The following is a 17612-nucleotide window of genomic DNA, read 5'->3' on the forward strand; positions in this document are numbered from 1 at the left end:
GTCCACGAAAGCTTATGCTCTAATAAATTTGTTAGTCTCTAAGGTTCCACAAGTACTCCTGTTCTTTTTACAGATTATACTGGCTCCAATGGTTTATTTGTGAAATTCACAGGGGAATCTTCAACATGTGTTAGACTAAGGTAAATAGAGTATAGTCACAATATATTTAAAAAACAACAACACGGAGTCCTTGTGGCACCTTAGAGTCTAACAAACCACAATTTTAGCCCATGCACGTCGGCGGAAGCACTCTATGTAGAAGTCCAATCTGTTTTTTCGACCTTCAGGAGGAGTCCACGTAGAATCCTTCTTTTTGTAGCGTTGCAAGGAAGGTTTGTTAGTCTCTAAGGTGCCACAAGGACTCTTTGTTGTTTTTGCTGATACGGACGAACACGTCTGCCGCGCTGGAAACTGTCACAATATGTTTAGTCAATAATGGCCTTTAGTTTAATTGTAGTATCAGTTAATTGTTGTTACACAGCATCCTCTGTTCAAGGATTATATTTATTTATTTATTTTTTACCTGTGATGGAAACTAAAGAGAAACAGAGAATGAAGGTGTTGGAAACTTACTGAACTTCAAGGGTCAGATTTTCAACTCTGAAAGGATGGAGGCGTACAATGATTGTACACCCATTTACTCGCCTCAAACTCTCATACGCACATGTATACAGGGGTCTAGATGTGCAAGTGCAAAATGCCTGTTTGGTGCACAGCAGTGTGTAAGGAAACAATTCTGGGGGCTGCTAAGTTCAAAAATGCAGCACTTAGAGGCAGCAAAGGGATGGATGGAAGTGCGGAGAAAGAATTTCCTTGGTTTCATCCCTGCCCCCAACTCCATCTCTTCAGTCATAAAATACAATCCCTGCCCTGAATAGCCAGATGGTCTCCTTCTGTTCTCACCATCCCTCCTGTTTCATCCCTCTTCAATTCCCTCCCCTCACTCCTCCTCGCCCCTCCCCAACCCCCCCTGCTCCCTCGCCCCTCCCCTCAGCTCTCCCTCCTGCCCCCTCCAGGCTCACTGTCCCTCCCCTCTGGCTCCCCGCGCGGTGGGGACGGGGTTACTAGCGAACAGCCCCCCATCCCCATGCCAGGATGAACCGGAAGTGTGTGTGCGCGTGAGGGGCGCCGGGGGGGGGGGGGGTCTGTCTGGCCCGGGTTCTGCGCCTGCGCGGTTGGGTGCCCGGTTGTTGCGCCGCGCCGCGCCGCGGTGGGTGTTTCTCTCTCTCTGGGCCCCCGGCCGGGTCTCGGCGGCGAGGCGGGGGCGAGGATGTGAAGATGGCGGAGCTGCAGATGCTGCTGGAGGAGGAAATCCCGGGCGGGCGCCGGGCCCTGTTCGACAGCTACACCAACCTGGAGCGGGTGGCCGAGTACTGCGAGACCAACTACATCCAGGTGCCGGCGGGACCGGGCGCTGCGAGCCCGCCTGGCCAGCGCGGCCGGGCCGGGGCCGCCTCTCCCGCTGGCTGAGGGGCGGGGGGGGGTTCTCCAGCCCGGCTCTCTGCCCGCGGGGGCGCAGCGCGGGGGGAGGGTTTGGTACCGCGCCGCCTCCGGAGGCAGGTTCACCTCCAGACAGTCCCCCCCACCCCCGGGGGCGACAGGGCGTCGGAGCGCTCCCTCGCTTCCCAAGCCCCTGCCGCGGCGCGCCCGCGGGTGCGTGTACCTTGGCGCCCACCGCCTCTCCCTGGTGCCCAGCCTGGGCCGGTTACAGCGGGGAGGCTGGCGGTGGGAAAGCTGGAGGGGTTTGACATCTAGCCGGTATATTGCGAAGTACCCACACTTCGCGTGTAGATAGACCCCTACGGGACCGGACACGGTAACGCTGGGGTGCAACCTCCCCGCGCGCTGGGGGTGATTTTTTCCCCATCCGAGCTGATGTGGCCAACTGGGGAGGCAGCTGGCTAGTGGCGGGCGCCGGGGGAGCAGAGCTGGTCAGGGGTGTAGGGATGATATAGATGGGGGACGGGAGAGATGAAGCAGGAGCGGTATTACAGGGCGCAGCCTTGCTGTGATCTTAGATCAGATGCAACCACTTTCCGTCAGAATCATGGAGGAAGAAAGAAGCGAGAGATCGGTGGTCAGTTAGGTTGGCAGCAGTCACAGAGGCAGGAAGATGGGGTGACGGGGCTGGCTGTAGATATTGGTGGGGAGTAACGTGGGCCGAGTATGTGTGGAGAAAGGAGAATAGTTACTGACAGTAGTGGAGCATGGCAGGCGGCTATCAGAATGAGATCACTGTTGTGGGGCGAGGAGTATCCGCAAAATAGAGATGTATCCAGTGATGAGGGGGGAAGGTGGAATCAACAGCCTGGTATCTGTGGAGAATTTTACAGAACTCTCATCACTATAGTACTTTACAATCATTAAAAGAAGTGCCTGGGACCCCAGTTTCATATTCTCTGTCTCCCCCATATGGAAGCCGTTTTTGTGTGCTTCTTTCAGAATGGCACATAAGGATGATAATAGCTGTGGCCACTTTGAGATGTTGGTAGGATTACTGTATGATATAACCAGTGGGGAAAGAATAGTTAAAATAATGTCACTATAGAGGAGATTACACTGTTTAATTCACAGCATCCACATCATAGAATGACCAACCTTTTATTAGGAAAAAGATTTTATTTATTGATATTTTAAGTCATTTACAATAAAACATTTCAATTAGTGTGATGACACAGCTAAATACGTACCTGGTTACAAAATGAACAGTATTTAACAGCATGTTATATATCATTACCATTTCCCCTTTTTTCAAATTATTTAATCATGACTGTACTTTGATAATATGAATGTTTAAATATACATGTCACTTTTTAAAATCTATATTCTGAAGCTGACTGTCTTTTGGGTGGGTGGGGAGAGCCTCAAAGGCAGAGGAAGTGTTTTCCTGTGCAAGGTGTATCCATTTTTTTGAGAGTTTATCTGGCACTGTTCTCACAAAATGTTAAGTCCTGCAGTTTGTGCAGAAGGTGGTCAGGGTTGTGGTCATTCTTAGCTACGGTGGAGAATTATGCCTCCAAGAAGCCCTGTCTTCAGCTTCTACTTGTTCTGCCATGGTCTTCTAGAACAGTGGCTCTCAACCTTTCCAGATTACTGTACTCCTTTCAGGAGTCTGATTTGTCTTGCGTACCCCAAGTTTCACTCCACTTAGAAACTACTTGCTTACAAAAATAAAAAAGTCACACCGCATATTGTTACTGAAAAATTGCTTACTTTCTCATTTTTACCATATAATTATAAAATATTGTACTTACATGTCAGTGTATAGTATATAGAGCAGTATAAAGTCATTGTATGAAATTTTAGTTTGTACTGACTTTGCTAGTGCTTATTATGTAGCCTGTTGTAAAACTAGACAAATGTCTAAATGAATTGAAGTACTCCCTTGAAGACCTCTGCATACCTCTGGTTGAGAACCACTGTTCTAGAATTTCCTTGTGTGTTTGACTGCTGCAGTTTCAGGAGGTCTTTGTTATGGAGACCTTTGCGATATCTGAGGGCTAGGCCCAAGCTAAGTCTAAGATTTGAATGTGATCTAATATTGGATGGGTAGTGAGTACAGTGATTGGAACATGAAAGTGATATGCTCATATTGATCTCTTTGTCATCAGTTTGTCAGCAGTTTTGTGTACCAGTTGGTGATTTGTAGGGTCTGTGGTTTTATTCCGAAGTATAGACATTGTTGTAAAAATGGGCGGATGTGTAGATCACTGTGAGAAGTCTGATAAGATTAATTTGCTAGTATCACTTAATAGAGAATTGGAAGTATACTGTTAACATACTTTGATTTTCTTAGCAACTTGAAAGGTGCTTCAAATATCTTCAGGTATCATCGAGATCTCTGCATGGGAATTGGTAGCTGGAGCAATTGCTGTAATTTGATAGGTTTCTTATGAAACTAGGTATTCAGATTGTACAACTTTGGGGGTCTTAAATTTCAAATATAGAAATCTGGCTAATCAGTCATACTTGATTTGTTTTATGAAGGGTCAGAGTTACTTCAGCACCATTTAAAAACAAAAACAGGTAAACCTTTCTTATGGTTAGTGTTCAACAAATAGGTAACCAGCCTTTCCTTGCATGTGCTAGTACAACACCCTAAACTCTTGTGATAGCAAATGATCAGATAAAATATCAAATGTATAGTAAGTAATTTAAATTCATTGCAAAAATAAGAGGAGAAAAAATGTGAAAGACCAGTGTTTTGGCAGAAAACAGCATTCTTCATTTATAGCTCTAGAAAAATGTTTGCTCTTCTTAAATTCTCCCACTGAGTCACTCTTTAGTACATCAGCCAATATGGTGACATGCTTTTCAGCAGCCATTAACTCTGCTGAACAGGAAAATAAATTGATACATGCTATGGAAAAATGAAATTTCCAGACCACACTCAAATAATTCAGACTTTTTTTTTTTAATATCTGACTTAAAGCAAAAATAGGCATAAGGTTACCCAGAGCAATAAATGAGTTTCTAAACTTAAATTCATAAACATAGCTATCAAAATATGCAGTCTTATACAGAAATGGAATAAAAATAAACATTATTCAACAGACAAGACTTATTCCTAAAATAAAAATAAGTTGAGGGAAGCACATAGTAATGGTCTCTGCGTTTTCTTTCAAAAAAGATATAATACAGCATGTACATGCATTTTTTTCAAACAACTTTGTTCAGAAGACTCTTTATCAGAGCTGTTAGGGTTTGCTAATCAGAGGCAGGAATCTAATGCTGGTTATTCATAGCCTCATCGTCTCATGCTCTGCAGATTATACCCAGTTCAGTGCTCAGTCTGCACCATGTTGTAAAGTTAACTTTATAGAAGAGTAGCTAATTTATGATCAAGAATTTAATTAACTATTCAGGGTCTCCATTTTTACAAAAACTATTTGCATAATACAGTGCTTTTGTATGGGTCTCTTATAAAAAGCAAAGAATGCTCAGACTGGTCAATAAACCATGATTGTATAATTGTGGTGTTCTAGAATTTTCTTTGCTGTTCCAAGAAATGTTGCACATGATGTGATTGCATATTTTTTCTAATCACACTTATTTGTATTACTAATGTACTAAAGTAAATCCTAGCATTATCTTGGCTTATCCATTTTTTGGAGGTTATACTACAGGTCTCTGTGAGAATAATCAACTATTATACTCTGTTCAGACCTTTTTTGGTTTAACCAGTAATCACTGCTTCTCTTAAAAAGCCTCTCATTTCATGCAGTGCATCTAGCTTCCAAAACTCATGAACTCTCAAATCTTTTAGCACGCTTTGAAAGTGAGTTGGAAAAATTACCAGATACATGCTGGCTAGAGGACTAAGCCTACTTGTCACAAGCAGATATAAAAAATTAGAGTGGAGAGCGTCCGCCATTGAGGTCTGTGGTCAAGTGAAAAACCAGCATGCCACATCCAGTTTCTGGGATAGGTGCTGGGATTTCTACCAGCTGCTGTCCCTGGACCCTTCTGAAAGTCAGTGTAATTCTTAGCCTTTGACGAATGTGATGCTCCACTCCTCTCTAGTTGCTGGAAAGGAAGAATGAGCTCCCTACCCCCCTGCCCCCCCTTCAGAGCCTCCAGGTGGCTGTGAGAGGTGTGGGTTTCCAGTATTGTCCTGGCTTCTCCAGTCTCCTGGCTGTTGTGAGGAGAGGAATGGTCAGTAGGTCTCTACTACTTTCTTTCCTCTAGAGCCACTACTTTTCGAAGCCCTTCAGTGCCTACTCTCTGCTGGTGCAGGTAGGTTCCCTAAGCAGTAGGACTGTGAAATCAACATGATTCTTGACAGTTTTACCACTGCCCATAGGGATCTGAGTGGCACCATCGAAACTGACCAGAGTCGTTAACTTCACTCTGCTGTTTCTTGCCCAAACTGAATCACTGTTGAAAGATAGGAGCTGTCTATGGACTCTACAAGACAGTACTGCATTTCTTTATATTTGGAAGATTTTTCCACAACTGTAAGGGGTATAAACTTAGCTTTCATTGAAAAGAAAAGAAAAAGGTGCAGCAATAATTAATAGCCTTCTAGGCTCTTGTATTGAGAAGGGAAAGTTTCCTGCTCCTGGGTGGAATTTTCAAGCCTATTTCAGTTGCCTTCCCATTTGTTCTTAGCAACCCTACCTCATCATGGAACATAAACAAGGGATTTTACTGTATAAATAATGTTCAACAAACAAATACTCTACTGCAGTATTTGCAACCCAAACATTCTGTTCAGATTCTTCTTCTAACCTTACCCATCACTATACCATATTGTAGCTTGTGTTAGTACATGAGAAACTGACTATAGCCAGATCATTCTATTTTCAATGTCCAATCTAACAGAATTGCACAAAGTAAACAAACAGCACAAATAATGTAAAGTAAACAGGTTTATTAAACTTCCATTGTTTTAATATTCAAGTGATGCATGCAGTAAATTTGTTTAAAAAATATTTTTTACCCGACTGTTCCTTTAAATTTTGTTTTCTTTTTAAGCTAGCTCCTAGTGAATTAGTCGTTATACTTGGCTCTTACAAATATGCATGGAAGGCTTGTTCTGCAAATATAAAAGAGTCATTGATGAGTTTAAGGCTGGAATAGTTGAGGAGTGCAGAAAGATGCTGATAAATTAAAGCTGCTTAACAAAATTAGGGAACTGGCAAAGCAAATCTGATGGATCTGTGGACGAATCAGTACATAAAACTTTCAGACTTGTTAGACTTTCAGCCTGTTGTTTCCCCAAGGCACATGCAGTTTTTACCATCCAGACTACTGTAGCATTCCACAAAAATCATGTAATTTAAATAACTGCCTAAGGGAAGGTCCGAGTACTCTCTCCATTTACAGTATCTAATTATTTTTTTGAATATCGTTGAATACCAAACAGTATAATAGCTATATAAACTGAACATAATTTGTTAATAAAGTTGTATGTAGCCACTACTCCGTCGAAATAAAGCAAGAATTTGTTTGACATGTCTCTCTTTAGGTTCAAAGTTATCTGCTGGAGAGTGGGAAATTCTGATCATTTTCCTTAGGCCATGTCCACGCTATGGGCGCTACAGCTTCCCACCTCCCTGAGCAGTGGTAGCTAGATCGATGGAAGAATTTTCCTATTGACTTAGCTGCGTCTACACTGGGAATTAAGTTGTCTTAAACTGTAGTGTGCCAGTTTGAATTTTTCACACCCCTGAGTGACATAGCTAGGTTAGTCTATGTTTTAGGTATAGACCAAGCCTAAGTGTCTTCCTTTTTGTGCTCTCCCCTTGAGTTTCCCCCTGCAAATTCAGTGAAAATCTTACAAGTGCTATTAAAAACTGTTTTCCCAAGCTAGAAGTATTTTATAGAGGGGGATAACTGAAACATGGAATATTTTGCTATGGAGTCAAGATAACAATAGTAGTAATTGTATTTTCAAGTTTTGTATTTACTATAACGTGTCTTTTCCTCCTAGGTGCCTAAACTGTCCAGGCTGTCAGTCCATTAGGAGGCTAATGGTTTTGGCAAATCCTGTTAATTAAATGTGAGGGTTTTTAGCCTCCATGTCTAGGTAACGGGATAACCAAAATATCTCCTTCCTGTGGAATGGCACGAGTAATGAGGCTCAGGTAGCTAGGAGAAAAATCAGACTGATACAGGTATTTCAGATTTAGAATGAGCACTTTAATTTTTTTTTACATATTTTAAATATACTGTAAATATCTAAAAAGGAGTATTATTTTACCCAGCACTATGTGTACATGTTTTCAATTGATTTTTTTCTTAAAAAATGACTCTTTACATTTTTTTTTATATCTAGAATAATATTCAATGGTGTGTATTCATTCATCGCAAGCACATCCGAGTTGTGGTCTGCTGTTACTGTGTATTTATCTTGTGTTCCAGGTTTATGGAGAGATCATTAGTGTGTTGGTTGAATTGGTATTGTGATAATCTCTATCAGCCCAGTTTGCCTCTCTCTCTCCCCCCCCCTCCCCCATGAGCCATATAACTGGTAAACTAGGCCATGCGTTTATCACTCAACCACTGTACTTTCCCTTTTTATAACTGTGCTACATTTTACAAAGAGTTATTCAAAACATTTAATAGGTTCACTGAGTTAAAAACCATGGTTTGTAAAATAGTAGGATTGATTCTTCTGTAAGTGTGTGCAGAAATAGCATGAGCCATTTGTTATCTGTGTTAATGGGAGTTATCAGTATTACTACCCTGTGTACTGATGGAAAAACAGAATTTATGAATACTATATAGTTACTGCTGGAAAAGAGGCACGTCTATTCTTGTATTGTTGAGTATGTTTGTTGAGAGTGGCATTTTGGTAACTATCTTCTGCTGTATATCTACTATATTAGCGATCATTAATCTTTGTGGCTTTAGTGCTTTAGGTTTCAGTGCAGGAAGTGGTACACCATTGTGGTGAATATCTAAAAAAACCCCAAAGCCTTCACCAAGGAGATTCAGCTAAGTAAAAAACCTCAGATCTCCATTAAGTTAAATTGAACCATAACTGGAGGAGAAAGAAGAACTTCTCTAGCTCGTGTGTTTTTATGACAGATTTTAACTGCAGTCTGAATGCATGTGCTGGCCCAGTTTTAGTAGAATTTGTGAAGAAGATGTTTTAAGCCATTCTTTGTTTACTTGTGTGTAACTGAAAGCATTTTGCTTACCAATAAACATCTTCCTTACCAATGAAAAATCTCTAAATTTTGTTGCTTATCCATTCACTTGAGCAAGAACCTTTGTTAATGCACTTTTCATAACTTATAAAGCAAGATAATGCTCTGTTAGATGGGATATGTAATGGGCAACATAATGTATTTAGGTAATTTTTTTTCAATTTTCAGGGCTCTGATTAGCCAATTTGGACACTATTTTTTCCTGGAACTGAATAAATTGTTATGCAGGTGAAAATGGATCTCATGCATGTTTCAGTCAGAATGAATGGGGTTTTGCGCAACCTTAATTTTAGGTTCTTGGATAGTTTAAATAGAAGTTGACTAGGTTCTCAGGGAAGGAGTTGCGTGAGGATTAAAATTACATGGGAGACACCACCCTTAAGCTTTGAACACGGAAGGAAACCTTGCTGTTAGACTTTCCATAACAACTCTCCCCAAACCACAGAATGATGTGACTGAATATGAAGTGTAAACCATTTTTTATATGGTGGCTTATGTTAGGAGGATGTGAAAATTTCACGTACTTACTTTTGAGTGTTGAGGACGAAGTTTCCCCGGAAGAGTGAGGGCCTAAGTGATTGTCTTTTTTGTAGATTAAGTGTTCATTTAAACAAAAAAAAGTTTTTAACCCTTCTGGTTAATAAAGTTAGTCTTTCAAATGTGAAGTGGTTGTTAACCAATCCAGGACTTCACAAAATCTGCAAATGAAAGGCTCCATTGCCTCTTAGCTGCGCCAGGCAACAGTAGAATGAAATTAACTCTGATCAGTTTAATTGTTTCAGTTCAGAACCTTGTGGGCAGTAGTGAAACTGTCAAGAATCATGTGAATTTCCTGCTTTTGCACCTTTGGAAAATGTGCAGCACTGCAGTTATTCCTGGGAGTGGAGGACCCAAGTAGGCTGGGGGACATATATTTTAGAAGTGTAGTAGGCAGGATCTATATCATGTGCTGCATTTCACAGAAAAGAGGCATCAGTTTTGCTACAGCTTCTGTATCCTGTAACTACCCAAATTTTAGTGGAATTTTCTTAGTCTGTTAATAATAGATAATAGTGTTTTGTTCTTGCATCTTTTAGTGATGGATTAGTATTAAGCCTAAATGAAGGTCTGCTGTTGTTGTTTTTAAAAAAGCAGAATATGTTCCTTTGACAGTATGTGCAAAGCTGCTACTTTAATAAATGGTCTAAAATGAGGTCGAGTAGGTTGAATTAATTTAATAATAAATAATAATAAAAATAATTAATGGAGATATCCCATCTCCTAGAACTGGAAGGGACCTTGACAGGTCATCGAGTCCAGCCCCCTGCCTTCACTAGCAGGACCAAGTACTGATTTTGCCCCAGATCCCCAAGTGGCCCCCTCAAGGATTGAACTCACAACCCTGGGTTCAGCAGGCCAATGCTCAAACCACTGAGCTATCCCTCCCCCAAATTTGTCTTGGCTTGTAATTCTAACATTCCTAAAATTTTCTTATCATAGTTAAATGTTTACTGAATAAGAATACTGTAATGAATTTTCAACATAGTTCAGAAGTATTTGCCACTCTTTTATTAGTACTGGAACTGTGAGTGGTGTTAATCTCACTGTAAAGCTTCTGTTTTATTGATCTTTCCCAGCAGGAAGTTGTCTGATACAGTTTGAGACATAGGAAATGGGGCTCAATGTTTGAATGCGCAAGAAGGCAGGAGCTGTTTGTTCCAGAATATAGGAATCAACCTGGGATAAATGAACAAATGTTTATAAATTTGATGAAACTTGTGGGGTGTGTCCACACTAGCCTTTACAAATGTGTTAAGTATCTCAAGAGAATTGGTGACCAATTAACTCAAGGTAAAGTCCAATTAAGATAAGCTTTAAGTACTAGTAAGTTTAAAAAATAAATAACGTATGATGTAAAAGGAATGGAATAGAAAATACTGAAAATATTACAGTGCTGTTATATAAACCAATATACAGCGATGTGGTGTGTTGTATCTACGGAGGCATTCTTCAGCATTTTCTCTATCCAACATTTAGTGAGTTAACTCTAAAAAGGGGTAATATCCTTCCTTGGGCATCTTGATTCCACAGCGTGGTTCCCTCTCCAGAACTGGCCAGCTGTTGAATGTGCAGGATCCTGGAGCAAATGATGTAGCATTGTATAAAGGATCAATGTGTGCTTAGCCTTGCTAGCTAGGACATTGGTGATCCTCAGAATATCATAGAAAGTGATTTTGACGTATTTCAGGAAGTACCCACACAAGCACTTAGACCAGCCTTTCAGAAGTGGGGTGCCGAGTCTTCATTTATTCACTCTAATTTAAGGTTTCACGTGCCAGTAATACATTTTAATGTTTTTAGAAGGTCTCTTTCTATATGTCTATAATATATAACTAAACTATTGTTGTATGTAAAGTAAATAAGGTTTTTTAAATGTTTAAGAAGCTTAATTTAAAATTAAAATGCAGAGCCCCCCGGACCGATGGCCAGGACCAAGGCAGTGTGAGTGCCACTGAAAATCAGCTCGCGTGCCATAGGTTGCCTACCCCTGACTTAGACTGTAGCCTCTTCTGTCTGAGTTCATTTCCATACATAAGTCTATGAACTGGAATCCTAGAATGGGGAGAATAATCTGTAGAGTCAGGATCTTCGATATTACACTTGTTGACAATATTTCGCCTTTCTGGTGGATCTATTGTCAACATCTTTGCTTGCAATGTAATAGTTTGCCTTCAACAATTTTTTTTTTTTTGGCTGAGTCCATTACATAAAACTGGTTACTTCAGTTGATCTATCTTTCTCCAAATGGAAGAGAACAGTACTCAAGAGCATGCCCAACAAGATACTTAATGAAATACATGAACATAACTTTTGTAAACAGTTAATGATCATCTTGTGAGCTGTTAGAAATACTAAATTTGGAACTTTTTCAGCATTGTGCAGTCCTTAATTGATATGCACCAAATATCATGGATCAGGCTCAAAAGAGCATTTGGAACTATTAAAAGCCAATGAGAACATTGACCTTTTGGCAACCTTGGAAAAAGTCAAATTTTGGATATCCCCTCATGTATTGGGGGGGTTCAAGGTTGTGTACTCAATGTCAAGATTCGAGCTCAATATAAATGTGTAAATTGTCAGTGAACCAGCCTGTTACAAGCCTTTGTAATATATTAATGCTACTCATTCAAAGACAGTTTACAAATGGTATATACTACTTTGGATCTATATTCTTATAAATCACCTCACTGTAGCAAATGATGTGCAGTTAATGGTAAGCTGGAACGCAAACTGTAACAGTGTACAACATTTAGGACAGAAAGTGAAGAATACTATTTTGAAGGCCCATACTTCACTGAGCTAGGAATGGATTTAAAGGTGAGTTGAAAAGGGGATAGAAAAATTGGGTTGTGTCACTTTTTTCTGTTTTATGATCAAAGAAGACTTGCATTTTATTTTTGCAGATGTGTGGGTTTTTTGGGTTTGACCTTAAAAATATAAGCAGTATGAGGTTTTGTCTTCACTGTTTTTGATTTTAGGCTGCCTTAGAGGATCAGAGAACGGGAGTGAGAGCTTTCTCTGCCCTTATTTGAAAGGTCATGATGTTACATCTTTAACAAAGATCTTTCTTCCCAGCTGTTTGTCAGTTGTTTGACTGAAATAGGTGCTAACAAAAACAGTTTTGACAAGTCTAACTTAATCCTTTCACATGGCAGTTGCTCAGCTTTCACATTCTGAATACGTAATGTTGGCCAAGTTCTGCCGTTGACATAGCAACTTCTAGGAATAACAAAGCAAGATCTCAATTTCTAAAGTTTAAAAAAAAAAAAAAAAAAGGGCAGAAAGCTCTTTTGGAGGAAAAAGTCCTTTGTCTCTTTCATAAACCATAAAGAACCAAAAATGAGCACATTTTTTCTTTTGGATGTCACCTTTAAGACAGCATTGTGTCATATGTGCTATAATAAAAGCTATGTTGAATCAGCAGTTTTCCACAAGTGGAGCATCCTTTGAGGCTGATATACATCATTTCATTTGGTGAGGAGAAAGGTTGGTCTTGTGGTTAAGTACTGGAATGGAACTCGAGATTTTGGCATCAATTCCTGGCTCTACCCCAGACTTCCTTTCTGATTTTGGGTAAGTCACTTACACTCTCTCTGGGCTTTGGTTCTCCACCTGTAAAATGGGGATAACACTTCCTTTGTCTGTCCTGTCTATTTAGATTGTGTACTCTTTGGGACAGGGACTGTCTTACCGTGTATTTGTACAGTGGTTGGCACAATGAGGCTCTGATACCAGTTAGGGGCTATAAGCACTACCATAATACAAGTAGTAAACACTAATGGAGGGGTAGCTATGAAAGGCCAAACAACCCCAACGGTTCTGTGGGAGTTGGAGTGAGATACAATTTAAAGAGGAAGAATGTTGAATTTGAGACCCTGAAGTGCAAGGATTGCTCTGAATCTCTGCAAAGGGGTTTTCTGTTTTGTATATGTATTTTGTGAATTTGTCAAACTTATTTCTAATTTTGCTGTTAAACAGCTACACCACTCCAGGATGCCATTGTCTACATTGCACGCTTCTACACAAACCCGAATCACACCTTGAGCAGTTATGTTCTGTCTACCTAAACTCCCATGCAGTTTTAATTAATATAATTCATATGTAAAATGCTTTTTATCTGTAGATCTCATGGCCTTACAAAGGAAGATAAGTATCATTTCTGTTTCACAATATGAGGAAATCAGTAACACACAAGTGAGTTTACTTCCCCAAGGATCCATCTCCACTGGGCTTTAAGCAGTGCCATTAACTGTGTGCAAACAGTTTTTACTGTAGTCCTGCTAAAGCTAGTGCTAACATGGGATAGCCAAATGGATGCATGTGTGAAAGGAAGAATAGTCTTGTGGTTAAGGCATTGGGTTGGCAGAGCTCTGTGTGGATACAAAATGTATCCACATCTGATCCGTGATCCCCCAAAATGCTCCCTGGATACGGATATCTGCGGATTTGCAGGGCTCTATGGATCGGAACTCAGGAGAACTGTGTCCTGTTCCTGGCTTTGCTAACGCCTCCTGTGTAACCTTGGTTATTATCCCTCTGAACCAAGATTCCTCATCTGTAAAATGAGGTTTGTACTTCCCTAATTAGGGGTGTTGAGAATATATTGTTGATAAATTGTACAGTCAATTGCTTGATCACACTTTGGTTCCTTATGAAATACACTCAAGAAACCAAATAACCAATGTCAGGTATATTAATATGGTACAGGAAAAAGGTTCTATACAATATCAGTCTCTGAAGAGCAGTCCCGTACAGTGATGGTACAGTCACCCTACAGCAAAGGTGTGCTCTCCCAAGTCACACATTTCAGCTGGTATTATTTATATGATTTTACAAGTTATACGTCTCCTTATGCATCACTAAAATCCAACCCTCAGTTTGACCCAGTTCCCTAACTTGTTGTTCTTTTCCTTCCTTATTTTGTTCTGGGTGCTAGCCTTCCAGGTACTGGTCTGTGAAGGGTCTTCCTTAGCTTGTACTAAGACATAGAATGACTGTATCTTGATTTTTGGCAAGTTTCCTCTCCGCTTAATGCAAATACTTACTTCAGCAAATGCTAGGAGTTATAGGATACTTAGCATCAGTGAACTGGATCATGGTATAGGCCAGCTTAGGCTGTATCACTGTTGCTTTGTGTGTGTGTATATGGATAATATGTATTGTTAATATGATACATATTCATATACTTGCCAGCATTATTAGTTAGCAATATGTAAAATGGTCTGATATTACAGTATGAACACCATAGAAAAGCCAGTAAGTAAAGTAAGTGTGTGTGTGTGTGTGTGTGTGTGTGTGTGTGTGTGTTTTTGGGATGGTGGTGGTTAGGGTAGACATGAAGTTGATGGGAGTCTTCTGGACTTAAGGAACCAGTGGGAATGAGGGAGGGAATTGCATGAGGAATAGAGAAATGAATGCATAGTTTAAAAAAATCCCTTGATCAAGTGCATCTGTAGTCTTCACATCCCATAACTTTTCAGGAACAGTAAGCCTAAACAGCTTTGTTTAGAGATGGGGCTATCATTTAAACAAGTCCCTGTCAAATAAAAAGATTCATTGTGCAGAAGTTTCATTGACCATGGTATAAAGGAACGCCCCTTTGTTCATGCAGTAATAGAACTTGTTGAATATAGATTTAAAATACCTGTAAGGACAATTCAAAGACAAATGAAATCACTTTAACCATGAAAGAATTCAGGGTAAATGAACTTTTTGCCAAATGAACACGAATTAAACTTGTTTCAAACATTTTTTTCTTAATTTTGATCATTGCATCTTTCCAGTGTTTGTGTTTTGTCTCTGAGATAACCAAAAAAACCACCAGCAATTATTCATTTTTCTGTGTATTTTCATTGCTTCTGGAATTTATAGCTTGGTGATACATTTGCTGAAGGTTGAAACTTAACTTCAAAGGTCCCAATTTAGCAGTGACTTCAATTCACTCTACCAAAAATGTAACTTTAACTATTGAATTATATGTTTATTAGCCTGTGAGCACTGACAGTGGAAGAAATATTAAGATTGTGTTACCAACTCATTCTTGAAAGTCCTATTTTTCCTCTTACTCACTTTTAAGACGTTCATCATGACCTCTGAGTACTGGATACTGCTTTCTTCAGTTCCTGTCAGCTAGAGGTGCCATTAAAGTGGTGCAAAAGTGTCTACCACTGGTTCTATGCACTACTTTTGTAGTGCTCTTAATCCTTGATGTCCAAAAGAGAAATTAGTCTTGAAGTATGGACCCATACATGACTTAGCTTTATTCTTACCTGTAGATGGCGTCTTCAAATTGAAATCCATTTGTTTTTCCCCATATAGTCCCTCACTACCTTAGTGGTCATGCTTAATATTTCAGTTGCCTTTGATAACTATATAGTAATACAAGTGGCTTATCTTTACATCATGTAATGCTTTGGGACTGTGACTCACTAGTGGATTACAGCTTGTTTTTGGAAATCTCTGTGTTGTACTGGCATTCTCTTGTTGATAGCAATTCTGATAGTAGAAGTCTGCATTGCTTCCAAAAATAAAAGTAGGTATACTGGAGTATATCTTTCATTCTGTCCCTGGATATCAATCGGGGATAACAGGAAGGACATGTCTATCAGTGTCTGCTCACAACCTCTTGCAATCGCCATATGGGAGAACAGAAGAGGTGGTAGAACAAGTAGTAAATGTCATCAGTTATTGGTTCATTATATGGTCTGATGGCAATAGCTATTTTGAAAAGCTGTTTTAAAACTGACAAGATAGTATAAGTGACAGTCTTGCTTATGCAGTAGCTTTTTCAGAAAACCTTTATCCAAAGACACCAAGGATAGCTGCAGTATAATCCTATGCAAAATTAACCCCTCCCCCCCATCACATTGGAGCTGGATTCTAAATATCTATAACTTTAGGGGAGGCTGATAGGGAAGAATGGTATTGTTAGGGGAAGATTTTTGCATTTTGAAACACACATACCAGCCTGGAAATGAAAATTAGTTATACTAAACTCCAAACATTAGACGGGGCAGTGCACAGTTATGGTCACCTGAACAACCTTAACTCTGCTCCACCTGTACCTTGCTGATCCCCTCTGCAGTGTATGCCCATTGCAGCCTGTGTTAAATCTCTCAAATATATCCATGCAAAAAAGGATACTTTTTAAAGGCCTTCATGTCGTTTAAAGAGATATTTTCCGCTTTATTTGCATAGTTTGCCTTGCATGTGAAGAAACTTTGGAGTACATGGCTTTGGTTTTGTGCTTATATGTTTAATACATAAATGAAATATATCTGTCACCCTGTCTCAGTTATGTCAACAGTTGAAATTTTGGCCTTGCCCTTAAGATAACACCAGATAATAGTAGCTTTATGTGTGAAACTCACATTTGGAACTCCATATACTTCTGAGGAATGTGTTCGTTTGCTAAAGAGAAGTAATTAAAAGCCTCTATTTGGTAACATGTATAATTTTAAAGATGTCATGAATAGTTTGTAGCTATCTAAAAACACTTTAGTTTAAGTGTGGTCATATATAGCAAATGTGAGTAAGATAATTCCATTAGATCACTTTTGGAGATGGTCCCCTATCTCCTGTTCCTAAGATCAGATCGCTTTTTCTTTGTTTGTAACTCTGTCTCCCATTCCTTGCTCATGAGATTGTGTGCATGGGCTGTGCCGTGCCATGGAACCCCCTTTTTGCAAGATTGCCTGCCTCCTACCCCCCTTCACACCATCCACATGCGATATGCATCATTTGGGAGAGCCTCATTGGGGACATTAATGTCCTAGAAAAGCTTCCAACAGTGAAATGCTTGAGCCCACAACTGTCCATTCCAGCTCCCTCAAAAATAGTCAAAGGCATGAGTCCTTGCCAAGACTAATGGATTGAAACTCACATGGAGTTTCTAGGCCAAGCAGTTTTGGACTTAAAATAAGCCAGAAAACATTTAAAAAACAGGTGAGATCACATTTTAACCCTTATTCTTTTTAACCTTGAAGCTTCATTAACTTGAAAGAATCAAGCAGTTGTCTAGCAAAAGTATTTCATATATTTGAGTGTATATGGTTAATTTTAGGGAGATCACATTGCAGGAGTGCTCTTTGTCCCTTGTGGTCAGCTACCCTTCAAGTGCATATCAAACCAGCTTTGCCGGTAGATTGCCATCCTGCTTGGCTGATATGGGAGGCAAGCATGAAGGGACTAGTCATGGTTCAGTCATTCTTAAGCTAGGGATGTAAATACTGTTTAAAAAGTTAACTGTTTAAACGATTAAAAATGTCGTTTAAATGGCTAACTGATTAACTGTCTGGCATGGCTAGGGCTGGGGCTGATCCGATGAAACCGGTGGGGATGTGGCTGGTTCAGCCGGGTGGTGCTGTTCCGTCCACGCAGTGTAGCTGGAGCAATAAGACTATTGCTTACTGGTTA

The 17612-nt window shown here is 40.0% G+C and overlaps 1 protein-coding gene across 25 annotated transcripts in view; it reads left to right on the forward strand.

Annotated features, from left to right (window-relative positions):
- Positions 1-17612, forward strand: part of ABI2 (abl interactor 2) — a 118853-nt gene that overhangs the window by 15674 nt on the left and 85567 nt on the right. For 4 of the 25 annotated variants that reach the window (XM_042851760.2, XM_042851762.2, XM_042851763.2 and 1 more), the window contains exon 1: positions 1019-1395. The exons of 1 other annotated variant lie outside the window; for it this stretch is intronic. In XM_042851760.2, the coding sequence (XP_042707694.1) occupies positions 1279-1395 (117 nt within the window). In that variant the 5' untranslated portion in view covers positions 1019-1278. Of the gene's footprint in view, positions 1-1000; positions 1396-7481; positions 7620-12641; positions 12771-17612 lie in introns of those variants that run through there. 20 more of the 25 variants (XM_005306202.5, XM_024104037.3, XM_042851758.2 and 17 more) reach the window with 13 other exon arrangements.

This window comes from Chrysemys picta, chromosome 11 (genome assembly GCF_011386835.1).
Source record: "Chrysemys picta bellii isolate R12L10 chromosome 11, ASM1138683v2, whole genome shotgun sequence".
Classification (NCBI taxonomy): domain Eukaryota; kingdom Metazoa; phylum Chordata; order Testudines; family Emydidae; genus Chrysemys; species Chrysemys picta.